The sequence below is a fragment of the Martes martes genome (assembly GCF_963455335.1).
Source record: "Martes martes genome assembly, chromosome: 1".
Taxonomy (NCBI): domain Eukaryota; kingdom Metazoa; phylum Chordata; class Mammalia; order Carnivora; family Mustelidae; genus Martes; species Martes martes.
This window is the reverse complement of record NC_137888.1, coordinates 47,741,326-47,755,684: the sequence shown is the minus strand read 5'-3', so window position 1 is coordinate 47,755,684 and position 14,359 is coordinate 47,741,326. Positions and strand designations below refer to the sequence as shown.

General features: G+C 36.0%; 1 protein-coding gene across 1 annotated transcript in view; it reads left to right on the top strand.

Annotated features, from left to right (window-relative positions):
- The window catches only part of TOMM70 (translocase of outer mitochondrial membrane 70), a 32,507-nt gene extending 18,348 nt beyond the window's left edge, over nt 1-14,159 (top strand). The window contains exons 5-12 of the mRNA XM_080808659.1: nt 1,588-1,736; nt 3,430-3,637; nt 5,887-6,021; nt 6,958-7,065; nt 7,943-8,059; nt 10,703-10,800; nt 11,365-11,487; nt 13,714-14,159. Coding sequence (XP_080664785.1) covers nt 1,588-1,736; nt 3,430-3,637; nt 5,887-6,021; nt 6,958-7,065; nt 7,943-8,059; nt 10,703-10,800; nt 11,365-11,487; nt 13,714-13,867 — 1,092 coding nt within the window. The 3' untranslated portion in view covers nt 13,868-14,159. The remainder of the gene's footprint in view (nt 1-1,587; nt 1,737-3,429; nt 3,638-5,886; nt 6,022-6,957; nt 7,066-7,942; nt 8,060-10,702; nt 10,801-11,364; nt 11,488-13,713) is intronic.
- The last annotated feature ends 200 nt before the right edge of the window (nt 14,160-14,359 follow it).

The following is a 14,359-nucleotide window of genomic DNA, read 5'->3' as shown; positions in this document are numbered from 1 at the left end:
AAGATCCAAAATATGTGATAAGAGTCTTATGTCCATGTTATTCTCTACCCTCTTTAAAACTTTATCCTAATCAGACTAAAAGGAGAAGTAAAATACTTCCATAATTATGAATCAGGTTGCCATGCCAAAAAGTGGTAATTTAAGTAAGAAATGAAATTTCCCTAAAGATAAAATGTAGGGATCCAAAGGGGCACGTGCACCCAAATATTTATAACAGCAATGTCCACAGTAGCCAAACTATGAAAAGAGCGTAGATGTCCATCAACAGATGAATGGATAAAGATGATGTGGTGTGTGTGTGTGTATACACACACACACACAATGGAATACGATGCAGCCATAAAAAAAACTTGCCATTTGCAACAACCTGGATGAAACTGGAGGGTATTATGCTAAGCAAAATAAGTCAGTCAGAGAAAGACAATTATCATATGATCTCTGATATGAGGAATTTGAGAGGCAGGGCAGAGGGTCATTGGGGGGAAGCGAGGAAAAAATTAAACAAGATGGGACTGGGGAGGGAGACAAACCATAAGAAACTCTTAATCTCATGAAACAAACTGAGGGTTGCTAGAGGGGGTTGCGGGGAAGGGACAGGGTGGCTGGGTGATGGACATTGGGGAGGGTATGTGCTATGGTGAGTGCTGTGAATTGCATAAGACTGATGATTCACAGACTTGTACCCCTGAAACAAATAATATATGTTAATTTTTTAAAGTGAGCCATCGACTTTAAGAGAAATTAAAAAAAAAAAAAAAAGATTTCATTCAGACTTTCGATGGCATTTACTGTAATAGAGACGCAGTACAACTGGAGGACAGATGAAAGCCTGTGGTAAATAGACTTAACATTACAGCACCTGTGTAAGATGTGGTCTTGAATGGTTAATTAAGATGCTGATCTTCTAGGACAGACCAGAGGGAGATCATTTTTATTTTTAAGATTTCATTTTTAAGCAATCTCTGCACCCACTGTGGGACTCAAACTTATAACCCAAGACCAAGAGTTGCACACTCTACTGACTGAGCCAACCAGGTGCACTAGAAGGAGGTAATTTTTAACTCAACAGTTATTTGCCTCCTGTGTTACACATTTCACCTTTTTAACTTATAGTGAGTAGTCCTAGGGGTTCTTGATACTTTACATCTTTCAAGAGAGGAAGTGTCATTTAATATTTATTTATTTGAGAGAGCGTGAGTGTGTGTGTGTGTGTGTGTGTGTGTGTGTGTAGGGCAGAGGGAGAAGGAGAGAGAGTCTTAAGCAGACTCCATGCTCAGCTCAGAGCCTAACATGGGGCTCGATCTCATGACCCTGAGATTATAACCTGAGCCAAAAACAAAAGTTGAATGCCTAGCCAGCTGCACCACCCAAGAGTCCCAGAGGGGTGTCGTTTAAAATCTGCTTGGGACGGGTAACTTTACCTATTCCACTGTCTCTTGTCCTGTGGTTTGGACCCTAATATTCTTCAGTTACCTGAGAATGAGATTCCAGTTTTTACAGCAGTCATTCTCAGTGTTATACAAATGTACCTGCTTCTGTGGTCAGTGTTTTCTCATTTTGATGTATTTAAACATGATTATATTTCAGAATCGTGAGCCTCTGATGCCATCTCCACAGTTTATCAAATCTTACTTCAGTTCCTTCACAGATGATATTATTTCTCAGCCCATGCTTAAAGGAGAGAAGTCTGATGAAGATAAAGACAAAGAAGGAGAGGCCTCAGAAGTTAAAGAAAAGTAAGTATATCAAGCATTGTATCTGTATATTCCTACCTGATATTCTCAAGAGGATTCCCAGTGAGTCAAGTGGTTGACTCTATTGGAACAAGGGCACTAACTTGAAAATTGTCATGTAGCTCAACATCCAGATGTTTTAGTGCAGGGAATATTGTAAACTATGAGGAGCTTAGGAGTGCCCTGAAGAGTGACTTCCTTCAGAGTTTTTTGTTTTCTGTTTGCCTAGCCATTCTTTGGGCTTCTTGTGTTTGCTTCTATAGAGAATAGAAACCAAAGTACAAGATGCTATGTTTACAACTGGAGGTCAAGTCATGTGATGTGGTATGTAAGTCACATAGTCTGCTTGTCCATTTATATTTATCAGTATTGTGTTTTGGTGGTAAAGCTGGCTCTCCTTTCTAAGAGAAGGTACAACATTACTACCAACATGGCATTTTTTCATGAGTTCTAGAAAAATGGGAATATTGTTTCTGTAGCAAAACACAGTTTTGCATCTATAGCATATTGGAAAGTTTGAGGAAACATTGCTTTTGATTTTTGTCTAATTTTTCAACCATTGTTGGCCACCTTTTAAGGAAAGATACTATGCATTATTGTATCCAGATATTCAAACTTTAGTTAGTTGATACACAGTCTTTTCAGAAAATTGTAGTTGAGAAGTAAATGTTTAAGGCAATGCCAGTAATTTCTTCTTCAGGTTAGGGAATAGTCCTTGCTAGAAAAACTACAATGAAGTTAAAATGCGGGGAATATTAGAATGTAATTATTAATTAATATAAATTAAGAGAGTTTATAAGATTTTGACTGATATAGTTTAAATTGCTTGCCAGTTTTCTCTACTTAGGACGTATAACAAATGAAATGAGAAAATGTACTCTAACTTATGGAACCTTATATTTGTAAGACCCCATAGAGGTTAGTTAGTATAAATTTCCTTTTCACATAAAAAAAAATCCCTTCTACAAGCATCCTCAGTAAAAGTTATCATCTTAGAAGAATAATGATGTTAGAAGAATAATCATGTATTTTGAAAAGAAAGTGTGGTTTTTTAAATGTCGTACTTAATAGAAGACTCTTCCTTTAAATTTCCTTCTTTGATATTTCCACCTGTTCATTCTGGGTCTGTTTATTTAGGTGAAACAACACAGCTTCTGGATGAGAGCCCTTGATAATTCTCTGCCTCCCGTCTTGCTCTTTTACAGTGCATTTTCCGCAACAGAGTGTTCTTTACCAAGCACAGATTGGGTCATGTCTCTTCGCTTGTGACCTAAACTTAATTATCTCTTATTTCTCTTTTCTTTCTGTTGGTCATAAAATAACTGCTGAGTGACATCAGTGTGCCATATGTTTGAAGGTGAATAAGACCAGATCCTTGTCCAAGTTGCCGATCAGTCAGTCATTAGTTCATCTTTTAACATACATAAATGCTGAAGCCTAGGCAGTAACCCTAGGTTTCTGCTGTTGATTCTGCTGTTAACCCTTTTTTTAAACTTCCCAAGACATCAAGAAAAATCCCAGTCCACATCAGGGAGCCTGATCTGTTATCCCTCTCCCCACTGCCCCATTCCAGTCCTACACTGGAACGTTAAGGGGAAGTGGGCAGTTGCTTAACTCTAGTAATGCTAAGTGTGGCAAGTTTCAGCATTTGATCCTTTCTTAGTAAATAATTTCCTATGTTCATTTTTTTTTCCAGTTCTGGATATTTAAGGGCCAAACAGTATATGGAAGAAGAAAACTATGATAAAATAATAAGTGAATGCTCAAAAGAAATAGATGCTCAAGGCAAATACATGGCAGAAGCATTATTACTACGAGCTACCTTCTACCTGCTTATTGGCAATGCCAATGCGGCCAAACCAGATTTAGATAAAGTCATCAGTTTGAAAGAAGCTAATGTGAAGGTACCTCTTAAAATGTGTGTGTGTGAAAAGAATTAACTAAAAAGTGCGGCTTTCGCATGTTTTGCTAAATTTTTCACATTGATGTTGCCATTCTCCAAAAGGCTGTTTTTATTTTGGAAGCAACTACACCTAATGATGATTTGATACAGTGAAACTGAAATATAAATATCAGTGATAGTTATCTTTAACCAGAAAAGGAATTTCTTTCTTTTTTCTATGGCATCTGGTAACTCAGCTTCCTTTTATAGCCACTGCCTACTGTATTAGACTATATTTAGATAGGAGTAAGGGTGATATATTAATGCTATAGGTCGTACAGGATTGTAAAATGCATTTAACAAAGCACATTTAATCTGAAAGATTTTATGTTACATGAATTTAAAAATGGGTTCTAAAAATACGGTATAGAGATATACTGAAGTAGATCAAAAATTTCTATAGTTGTGTGGTTGGAACAGCTTTTTATGTGTATATAATTTATGTGTATATAATGTGTATATAACAGCTTTTTTATGTGTATATAATTATTTTCATAATTAAGATTTAAGGGGATATGTTGAATTATATGAGCCTTCTACTCAGTGTTTTAATAAGACAGAGCTTAGCTACCAATTAACTAAATTCATTTATTAGTTTGTTAACATCTCTGTTGTTTGTTTCCTCACTAAATTCTGACTTTTTTTTACCTCCAAATGAATCATTCATGTATTCTGTGGATTTTAAAAGTTGTTTTCAAGGCCTAAGTATTTAATAAACTATCTTAACCTCTTATAAACAAAAGGCATTACAACTAAGTATTTGTTAGAAGTTCCTTTCAAAATGAGGTTTTCAAGTTGAAGATACCCTAGTAATATGACTTTGCATTTTATTTCCTAGTGATTACAAATATCTTCTGGTTTTGTTATAATTATGGGGGTATTCTTATTTGTTTCATTGAAAGAAAATTTACATGTACTGTTGTCTCAAAATTTTTTTTTGGAGAAGAAACGTATTTTTTGCTTTCATGACCATGACTTAATTGTTTTAATGGCAAGTAGTAAAGATAACTATCATATGCCCTGTACAAAAATTAACTCAAAATGGATGAGAGACCTAAATGAAAGAGTTAAACTATAAAACTCTTGGAAGAAAACTTAGAAGGAAATCTTCCTTACCTTGGATTAGGCAATGATTCCTTAGATATAGCAACAATACAAAAATCATCAAAACTAAAAACATTGTAATTCAAAAGATACCATGAAGAAAGAGAAAACACACTCCACAGAATGGGAGAAGATATTCACAAATCATATATCCAATAAGGTGCTTTTATCCAGGATATATACAGAACTCAACAGTAGAACCCAATTTAAAAATAGGTCAAAGATCTGAACAGACTTTCTCTGAAGAATATATAAATGGTCAATAAGAATATGAAAAGATGTTCAGGATCACTTGCCACAGGGAAATGAAAACCAAAATTACAATGAGGTTTCACTTTATACCCACCAAGATGGCTGTAATCATAAAGATGGACAGTTAAAAGTATTAGTGAGGATATGGAGAAATTGGAACTCTTACACATTGCTGGTAGAAATGTAAAATGGTAAAGTCCCTCTGGAAATCAGTTTGGGAGTGCCTCAGAAATTTAAATATATTGAGTTACCATATGACCCAGCAGTTCCCCTCTAAAGTATATACCCAAGAGAAATGAATATATATATCAACACAAAAACTTGTACATGAATGTTCATAGCAGTATTATTCATAATAGCCAAAAAGTGGAAGCAACTCAGATGTTCATCAGCCGATAAACAGATAAATTGTGGTCTGTCTTCACAGTGGAATATTATTCAGCCATAGAGAAGAATAACATATTGACACACGCTATAACATAGATGAACCTTGAAAACCTTATGTTAAATGAAGGAAGCTAGACACAGAAAGGCCACATAATGTACAATTCCATTTATGTGAATGTTCAGAACATACAGATCTGTAGAAATAGAAAGTAGATTGGTTTCCAGAGGCTGAAGATTAGGAAGGAAATGGGGAATGACTGCTAATGTGTATGAGGTTTCATTTGGGGGTGATGGAAATGTTTGGAATTAGTGCTGATGGCTACACAGCTCTGTGAATATATTAAAAATGACTGACTTGTACGCTTTTAAATGATGAGCTTTTGATGTGTGAATTAGACTTCAAAAAAGACTGTTTTTAAAAGACTAAATTCTAGTAATGACAAACCTTTTCTCATTTTGGTTATGTAGCTTCGAGCAAATGCTCTTATCAAAAGAGGCAGCATGTACATGCAACAGCAGCAGCCTTTGCTGTCTACTCAGGATTTTAACATGGCTGCTGACATTGATCCTCAAAATGCAGATGTTTATCACCACCGAGGACAGGTAAATTAATTTTCTTATCAGGAGTTCTGACCTTTGGATTGAGGAACATGATACCATTTTTGAGAATGTTATCATAAGTTTCCTTGTATCATTTCTGATCGCTGTGAACAAAGTATAGTGTTATAGTTTGGGTTGGCATTTATTTAGTCCCATCTTAAATATTTGTCCTTTGAATTTTGGTATTTGCTTATTTAAAAAAAAAGAGAGAGAGAGAGAAGCCTACAGATGTTGGCCTGCCAGTTCAAGTTTGGTTTCAGGTATTTCTGGCTCTTAGGTTTTCAGTGACACTGAAAAATTTATTGAACATTTTGAGTTAATGCTAGAATCAACAGGGTAATTTCTGTGGGCTTCTTGCTGTAAGGAGATTTTGTCCTGGACTATCCAAATAGTACCAAAAAATCTCTTCTGAATGGAGTTTTATAATATGCATGTTTGATTTTTAGTAAGGATATGTAGTGATGAAAACCATTCCCAGTTTCAGCCTCACCTGGGGAACACATGGCTTTATTATCTGTTTAACATGGATGGTTTCTTGAAATGCATTAGGGTGGAATGTATAGGCTCTCCATATAATAACAGAAAAAGCGTCTGCCTTCGGCTCAGGTCGTGATCCCAGGGTCCTGGGATCAAGCCGCACATCGGGTTTCCTGCTTGGCAGGAAGCCTGCTTCTCCCTCTCCCACTCCCCCTGCTTGTATTCTCTCCCTCACCATCTCTCTCTCTCTGTCAGATAAATAAGTAAAATCTTTAAAAAAAATAAATAAATGATAGGATTTTCTAGTTCACTGTTTCTAGAAAGTAATTCTATACTGAATAACTACTACATGCATAGCATGATGCTAAACCATGATAAGAGACACTGTACTCAACTGGTGTGCCTGTTATTTTGCATTGTGTATATTGTGTGTGTGTGTTTTGTTTTGTTTTGTTTTCTTAGCTGAAAATACTGCTTGATCAAGTTGAAGAAGCAGTCGCAGATTTTGATGAATGTATTAGATTAAGACCTGAGTCAGCTCTGGCACAAGCTCAGAAATGTTTTGCATTGGTAGGTTCTACTTTATATTGTGTTTTCCGAAACATCATTTTTATTTCCCATTGTTAACAAAAAAAGTATCTCACTGTCTACAAAACCATCATCTCTTTTTCCCCCAGAGGATGACTACAAGGGAAAAATGTGTTTTGGGAAATAGAAGTGTATTTGCTTATTGAGGTATTGCTCCTGTATTCCTCTGGATGTTTTATTTGAGTTCATCTTGATAGATGTTTCTCCCTGATTTCATGCTCCCCTAAACAGCACTGTTCTCCCTGTTTTGTTTTGTTTTTTTTTTTTTACCATAAGCTAGCACAAAAAAAAACAAAAGCATTTGAGGAAATACTCTTAAATCATACCAAATAACTGTTCTCTAATCTCACATTGTTAATATTTAGAAACACAAAGCTGAAAATCAACTAAAATAAGTTCATTTTTAGTGAAATGAGGTATTCCGGTTAACCCTGTAGCCTGAATCCTAAATGACTTTTTAAAGAAAGAAATTGGTCACAAGCACATTTAAATTGTGGATGAAAAATGTTATTAGATGAAGCTTAATAGTAGCTTTGGTAAAGTGTAATAAATTATATTAGATTTAAAACTCCCCCATTTATATGCAAAGTTAACTTCTTACAAGTTAGTATGCCTTCTTCTAGATTAATGAACATCTTGAAATTGTATAATGGCAATGAAGTCATAGTTGTTCATAGCCTATGGATCCCCGCTCCGGAGATATTTCCTTGGAACCCTTTTAGATGCAGCAAATTAGGTTAGCAAATCACCTGCTTTTCTGGAAATATTTATGTGATCTTGTGTGACTTTTGTAATATGTTAAATTCCGTAAGTTTTTGAGTTCTTGATTTGACAGACCTGTTTTGATTGTTTTAAACAGTATCGCCAGGCATATACGGGAAACAATTCTTCACAAATCCAAGCAGCTATGAAAGGTTTTGAAGAGGTCATAAAGAAATTTCCAAGGTGTGCTGAAGGCTATGCACTGTATGCTCAGGTAAATGTGATTTTTCATATTTTTTCAGTTGGCTTTTTTTTTCTTCCAAAATTTTATTTTTTAGAGGTGGGGGAGGAGCAGAGGGAGAAGGTGGAGGGAGAGCATCTCAAGCAGGCTGTATGCCCTGAAGAGCCTGATTCAGGGCTTGATCTCACAGCCCTGAGCTAAAGTCAAGAGTGAAGCTTAGCCATCTGAGCCATGCAGGTGCCCCTTAAGGATTTCATTTTGAGGTAATCTCTGTACCCAACATGGGGCTCGAACTCAAAACCCCAAATTCAAGAGTTGTGTGCTTCACTGAATGAGGCAGCAGGGCTCCCAGTTTCCAGTCTTTTTAAGGAACTGCATTTATATGCTGAATTTCAGTTTGGAAATTAGAGAACAGTTCTTCCCTGGTTGCAGCTTCTGTGAACATGAATGGCTTTGTTCCTGTTTTGATTCTCCTGGCTCCAAAACGGTCTTGAATCATCTTAGGAGTGACTCCTGTATTAATACAGTTTGAGAACCCTAGCCCTAAACTCAACATGGGGAAGCTTAAGTTGAGTATTTCCCTCAAGTGTTCATTTGGATTGGATTAGCAAAAGTTAATTACCTGAGGAAAATTTACTCTGTGCAGTTGGTAGGAAGAATGTGATGGAAAGGCTTTTCTTCCTATTTAGATCACTATCCTTTTAAATGGTTAGATAGGCTGAACAGCTCATTTTAATTCCTCTGTGGTTTGCCAAATCTGAAACCTTTCCTTGCTTTAGGATTGAAGGTATGGAAAGGAGAATGTACACTTAAATTATTTTCACTTTTTAATTGTAGTCTGAAGTCTTTGAAAACTTTACTAATTTTAAGTCACCCATTTGAATGAAAATGGTTAGCTTCTTACAGCCACAGTTAGACTTTGTTCTGTAGGTAAATGATCTCAGAATGTTTTCTCTTAGTCTTTACGTTGAAAGTTGCTTTTGAGATATTCATAAACCAGATATCTCAGTATGCTGTGTAATATCTTCCCTTATTCTTTTTTATTCCAAAGAAGTGTTTTTCTGCTACCCCAAACATAACAGAAGTAGGAGACATTTAAAAATGACCATGGGGGGCTCCTGGGTGGCTCAGTGGGTTAAGCCTCTGCCTTTAGCTCAGGTCATGATCTCAGGGTCCTGGGATCGAGCCCCACATCGGGCTCTCTGCTCAGTGGGGAGCCTGCTTTCCCCTCCCCCTCTGCCTACCTCTCTGCCTACTTGTGATCTCTGTCAAAGAAATAAATAAAATCTTTAAAAAAATTTAAAAAAAAATGACCATGAGACACCTGGGTGGCTCAGCTGGGATCAAGTCCTGCATTGGGCTTCTTGCTCTGTGGGGAGCCTGCTTCTCCTTCTGCCTGCCACTCCTACTCTCTCTCTCTTTCTGACAAAATCTTCAAAAAAATTTTTTTAATTAAAAATAAAAATAAAAATGACCGTCTCTGATAGATTCCTACCTCCAAACCTTTCTGAAAGTTGTTTTTAATTTCTTCCATGCATTTTTTTTTTTTTAAGATTTTATTTTTTTGACAGGGAACACAAGCAAGGGCAGTGAGAGGGAGAAGCAGGCTGGCTTCCTGCTGAGCAGGGAGCTTGATGCAGGGCTGGATCCCAGGACCCTGGGATCATGACCTGAGCCGAAGGCAGACACTTAATGACTGAGCCACCCAAGCGCCCTGGGAGCTTTTCTAATTGCGTTTTTCCCTGTCACTATGCTGCCTTCAGAATAGCTATGGCTTACTGAGCTATCTTCTTATCAGCACTAATGTTACTAGTGTAAAATTTCTGTCCTTTCACCCTTGTGATTTTTACTTCATGAAATAACATATATATGTTACATTATATATAAATAGTTAGATATAATGTAACTTTTTTTAACTCTCAAGTTTGAGCTTAGATGCAGGCCAAGTCTCAAAGTTAGGTTCAGTGTGAACTGGTATCCATAAAAGCAAGCATTTCATTTCTGCCATGGGATTTGCCCTAAAATAGTTGACAGTAGCTGCCTTTTTTTTTTTTTCTTTCAGCAACTTTTTGTTTTTTTAAAGATTTTATTTATTTATGATAGAGATAGCAAGAAAGGGAACACAAGCACAGGGAAGCTGAAGAGGGAGAGGCAGGCTCCCCGCTGAACCAGGGGCCCGGAAATGGGGCTGTCTCCCACAACACTGGAATCATGACCTGAGCCAAAGGCAGGCACTTCATGACTGAGTCACCCATGCACCTCTTTTTATTAACATTTTTAAGGAATGACTCATAATAGTTACCACATAACTGAATTTATTCTTCCAAATGAGTACTGTCTTTAAAAATAAGTCCCTTATGATATTATCATAAATTATGAATAAGTGACTTGAGTGTACCTGTGGGAAACTGATAGTAGAACTGGAATTGGCACTAAAAGTGGGACTTTCTCTGGTATCCATTGTATGAGATCATCTGCTGTTGTATGTAACCACTTGACAAAAAGAAAGAACAGGTAAGAGTTCATATTTACAACAGTGCTTTGTTAAATAAAGATGTAACATTTAAGTTGGTAATGAATGGATAAGTTAAGTAAATTTTAATTAGTGAACAATATACTTTTAATTGCTTAGGCTGACAGTTACCTTAATATAACTGAAGTTATCTCCTCACATAGGCATTAACAGATCAACAACAGTTTGGTAAAGCTGATGATATGTATGATAAATGTATTGATTTGGAACCAGATAATGCCACAACATATGTTCATAAAGGGTATGTATGTTTTTGTATACCTCTTTGTTTCTGTAAGAAACTGTGTATCTTGCATGTAATATGGATATCTTCTGGTCATTAAGAAAGGAAGTGGGGGAACTGATAGTATCAGTGAGTTAACTGACAAATTTCTTAATGCTGTAGATGCTTCATTGTTAATTTTTAAAATTTTATGTTTCATTCTTACACAGCAGTTGGTAAATATACTGTTTTCACTCTATAAAGATTTCAGTTCTGAACATCCTTTCAGATGTTACCTATATCAAAATAAGTTTTTCCAGTCCTTATGTACTTATCATTTTCAAAAAAAACTGTAGAAAAAGTAAAGCAGCTTTGCAAGGTAAGTTAGTAATAAGAGTCTAGAGCTTTGGACACTTTTTTTATAATAAGGAATTTGGACTATAAAACAATTATATAATTGAGGGGGAAAAATTAATGCTGATTATATACTGTTTTAGATTGTTTTTCCTTGTAAATTCATTGAGGGCAGAAATGGAGTCGCATGCTTATATTCCTGTGGATACTATGCCATAGTTACATCTGACTGCCTTGTTGCATTTGCAGTTTACTTCAGCTTCAGTGGAAGCAAGATCTGGATAGAGGTTTGGAGCTCATCAGCAAGGCTATTGAAATTGACAATAAATGTGATTTTGCATATGAAACCATGGGAACTATTGAAGTGCAAAGGTAACTTCTATAGCTTGTTGTAAGGAAATTTAAGTCAGCTCCATAGATAGTTATCTTTTCATTCTTCTCATTACAAATAGGTTATTGTCAATATCCATTAAATTCTTAATATGCCTTTTGAAGGAAGCTTCCCTCAAAGCTATATAACTTTGATTTGCCTTCTTTCATTTTTTCCTGTAAAAGTTACACTTAAAAAGTTTTAAGTCAAGCATATGCATTAGAAAGGAAAATTTGATCTTTCTCTAGTATCTCTTATGTGTTCTTCCCTCTTTTCACCTATAGTATTTCTGTTGGAGGAAAAAATACCTGAGTGTGCTTAGGCAGTACAGTGCAGTGCAGCATAAGGGTTCCTCCCAGAATACGGGAAGATCTAGATCCTGCCTCAAATAAGCAACCAGCCAAGTAACTGGACATGTTGACACATGATCCCTGAGCCCATAAGTTTTCTTAAAAATCAGGGAGCTAGATAAGACTTCTTGCAACTCTTACTGCTCATAACTTCTTGTTTTGTGAAAATATCTTTCCAGCGTTGCATTTGGGGACCACCATTAACAGGTGACAGCTGTTTATGCCATAGAATTTAGTGTCATATACACTTAATAGTGGCATTGCTGTCCATTTGAGTATCTACTCTAGGTCAGGTACTGAAGCTTGCTTGGGTGTTTTTCCAAATTTTATTTCAGATGATCTTTATCCCAGTCCTTATAAATGTAGGGAGTATATGATCTTCATTTTAACTTAAAGAGTGTAGAAACTGATGCCCAAACTGGTTAGCAGGGTTACATGATGATCTAGTAGTCTGGATAGGATAATAGCTCCTGTATTTCACTAATACCAAATTAACTGATCTTACAGGAATCGACAGGGATTATCTTAACTCCCTGTCATTCAGCCCCTCCTGGGTCCTCTCTTTTTAGTGGGCAGAATAGATATAGGCTGATGAAATTTGTGAAAATTACATGTAAATATTATTTATTTGCCCGTTTGTTAATGTGAATATTCTTGCACTAGGATAGGATGGGATACTGGTTCTTAATCTTTTTTGAGGAAGGCTATAAAGTTATTTGTAGAGCCTGGGTTAAGACCCCCTGATACACATTTTGATGGGTTTTCTTGGTATATTAATTATACTGTAAGGAATCCATTCTAAATCCTACCTTACAAATAAGTAAATGAATGTAAATAAATGAATCAGATTGCTCATTATCCTAGGATTTAGCCAGTCTATTGTCTACCTAATAAGCAAACATGACCTCTTAGTTATTTTTTAAAAAACAAGTCTTTAATATAGCCAGATGTTGTGATAGGAGGTTAACTACAGTCACCCCAGAGGTCTGTTATATTTCTTAAGAGTTTATTTATTGTAAGATTACAAGCATATATTCATGTATACATGGGTAAGACAAATTAAAACAGTTCTTGGTTCTTGGCAAGTATGTAAAGCCTAACCACATCTAGACTGTAAGAGGTAAATTACATTTTTTTTGACCAAGCATATTCATCCATTTACTCAAAAACAGGTACTAATTACCAGGCTTTGTACTAGGTTCTGGAAATTGAGAAGTGCCTATTAAGGATGTAGTTAAGAATATGAATATATATTCATCTGACTTGCACAGAATGATAATATGTCTATGGGAAGACTGGGGACAGAAGGGGAAGATATTTTTCATAAGGATATTGTATTTGAACTGGGCCTTAGAACAGTGAGGATTTAATTAGAGTCAGGCAGAGATGCCATAAATCATCTTAGTATAATGTGTAGGTAGGAGAGCCAGGGGCCTGGGGGATCCTGTGTAACTGGAGTGGAGGTGCACAGGTGGGAGTATGGTGGTAAAAGTTGAGGGGAAAGAAGAGGAGTTCACAGAGTGAAGGCCCCTGAATACCATTAATGTTCTCTGAAGTTACGTCACTGCTTTCTAAAGGAGCCTATGTAGTATAGAAATACACAGAATTTAGGAACCAGACAAGATTATAATTTCAAATAAGTCATTTAATTTCTCTAGTCTCACTGTCCTTACCTGTAAATAAATACTACAAAAGGTATAATGTAAGTACATAGTATTTGTAATAGTAGCTGATACTCATTGCTTCCTGTGTGCTAGGCACTATTTTGTTTCTTACACAGAACCATTTTTTTTAAATCATGAAACTGGGTGGTCAGACACTTCATTGTATTCTGTGAAATGCTTGTTGGATGTGAAACATTTAAAATTGTTCTTTTAGAGGAAACATGGAGAAAGCCATTGATATGTTCAACAAAGCTATTAACCTGGCCAAATCAGAAATGGAGATGGCTCATCTGTACTCACTCTGTGATGCTGCCCATGCCCAGACAGAAGTTGCAAAGAAATACGGATTAAAACCACCAACGTTATAAAATCAGGGGGAAAGGAGAATGACCCTCTTTTTAGAAGTTTACTCCCTTTCAACTGAACCCTAAAGACACTGTCATGAACTGTGTTGAATGGTGGAACTTAGTATTTGTTTGTGCTGTTGTCATTTGTTACATGTTTCATGTTTAGGTGTTGTGGGAGTGGCTGTGGAAGGAAGTTTGCAGTGTTGCAGCTTTATTCCCTGTACAACAAAAGCTTAGAACATGTTAAAGGGATATTAAAGTTGCAAAGAGTACAGATGATAATTGGCCATGCAAATAAAAACTTTGATTTGTTGATTTGACTTTTTTTTTTTGGAGGTTGGGGGTTATGTTCTGGATGATTTCATGTGTGTATGTGTGTGTGTATGGTGTAATTATTTTACAGCATGTTGGTTTTTAAATTAACAAAATAAGTGCTGTAAAATAGTTTTCTTTTGGTTTCAGTTAATCCTTTTTAGTTTTTCTTTTAGAAAACAAAACTTAAATGGGGATTTT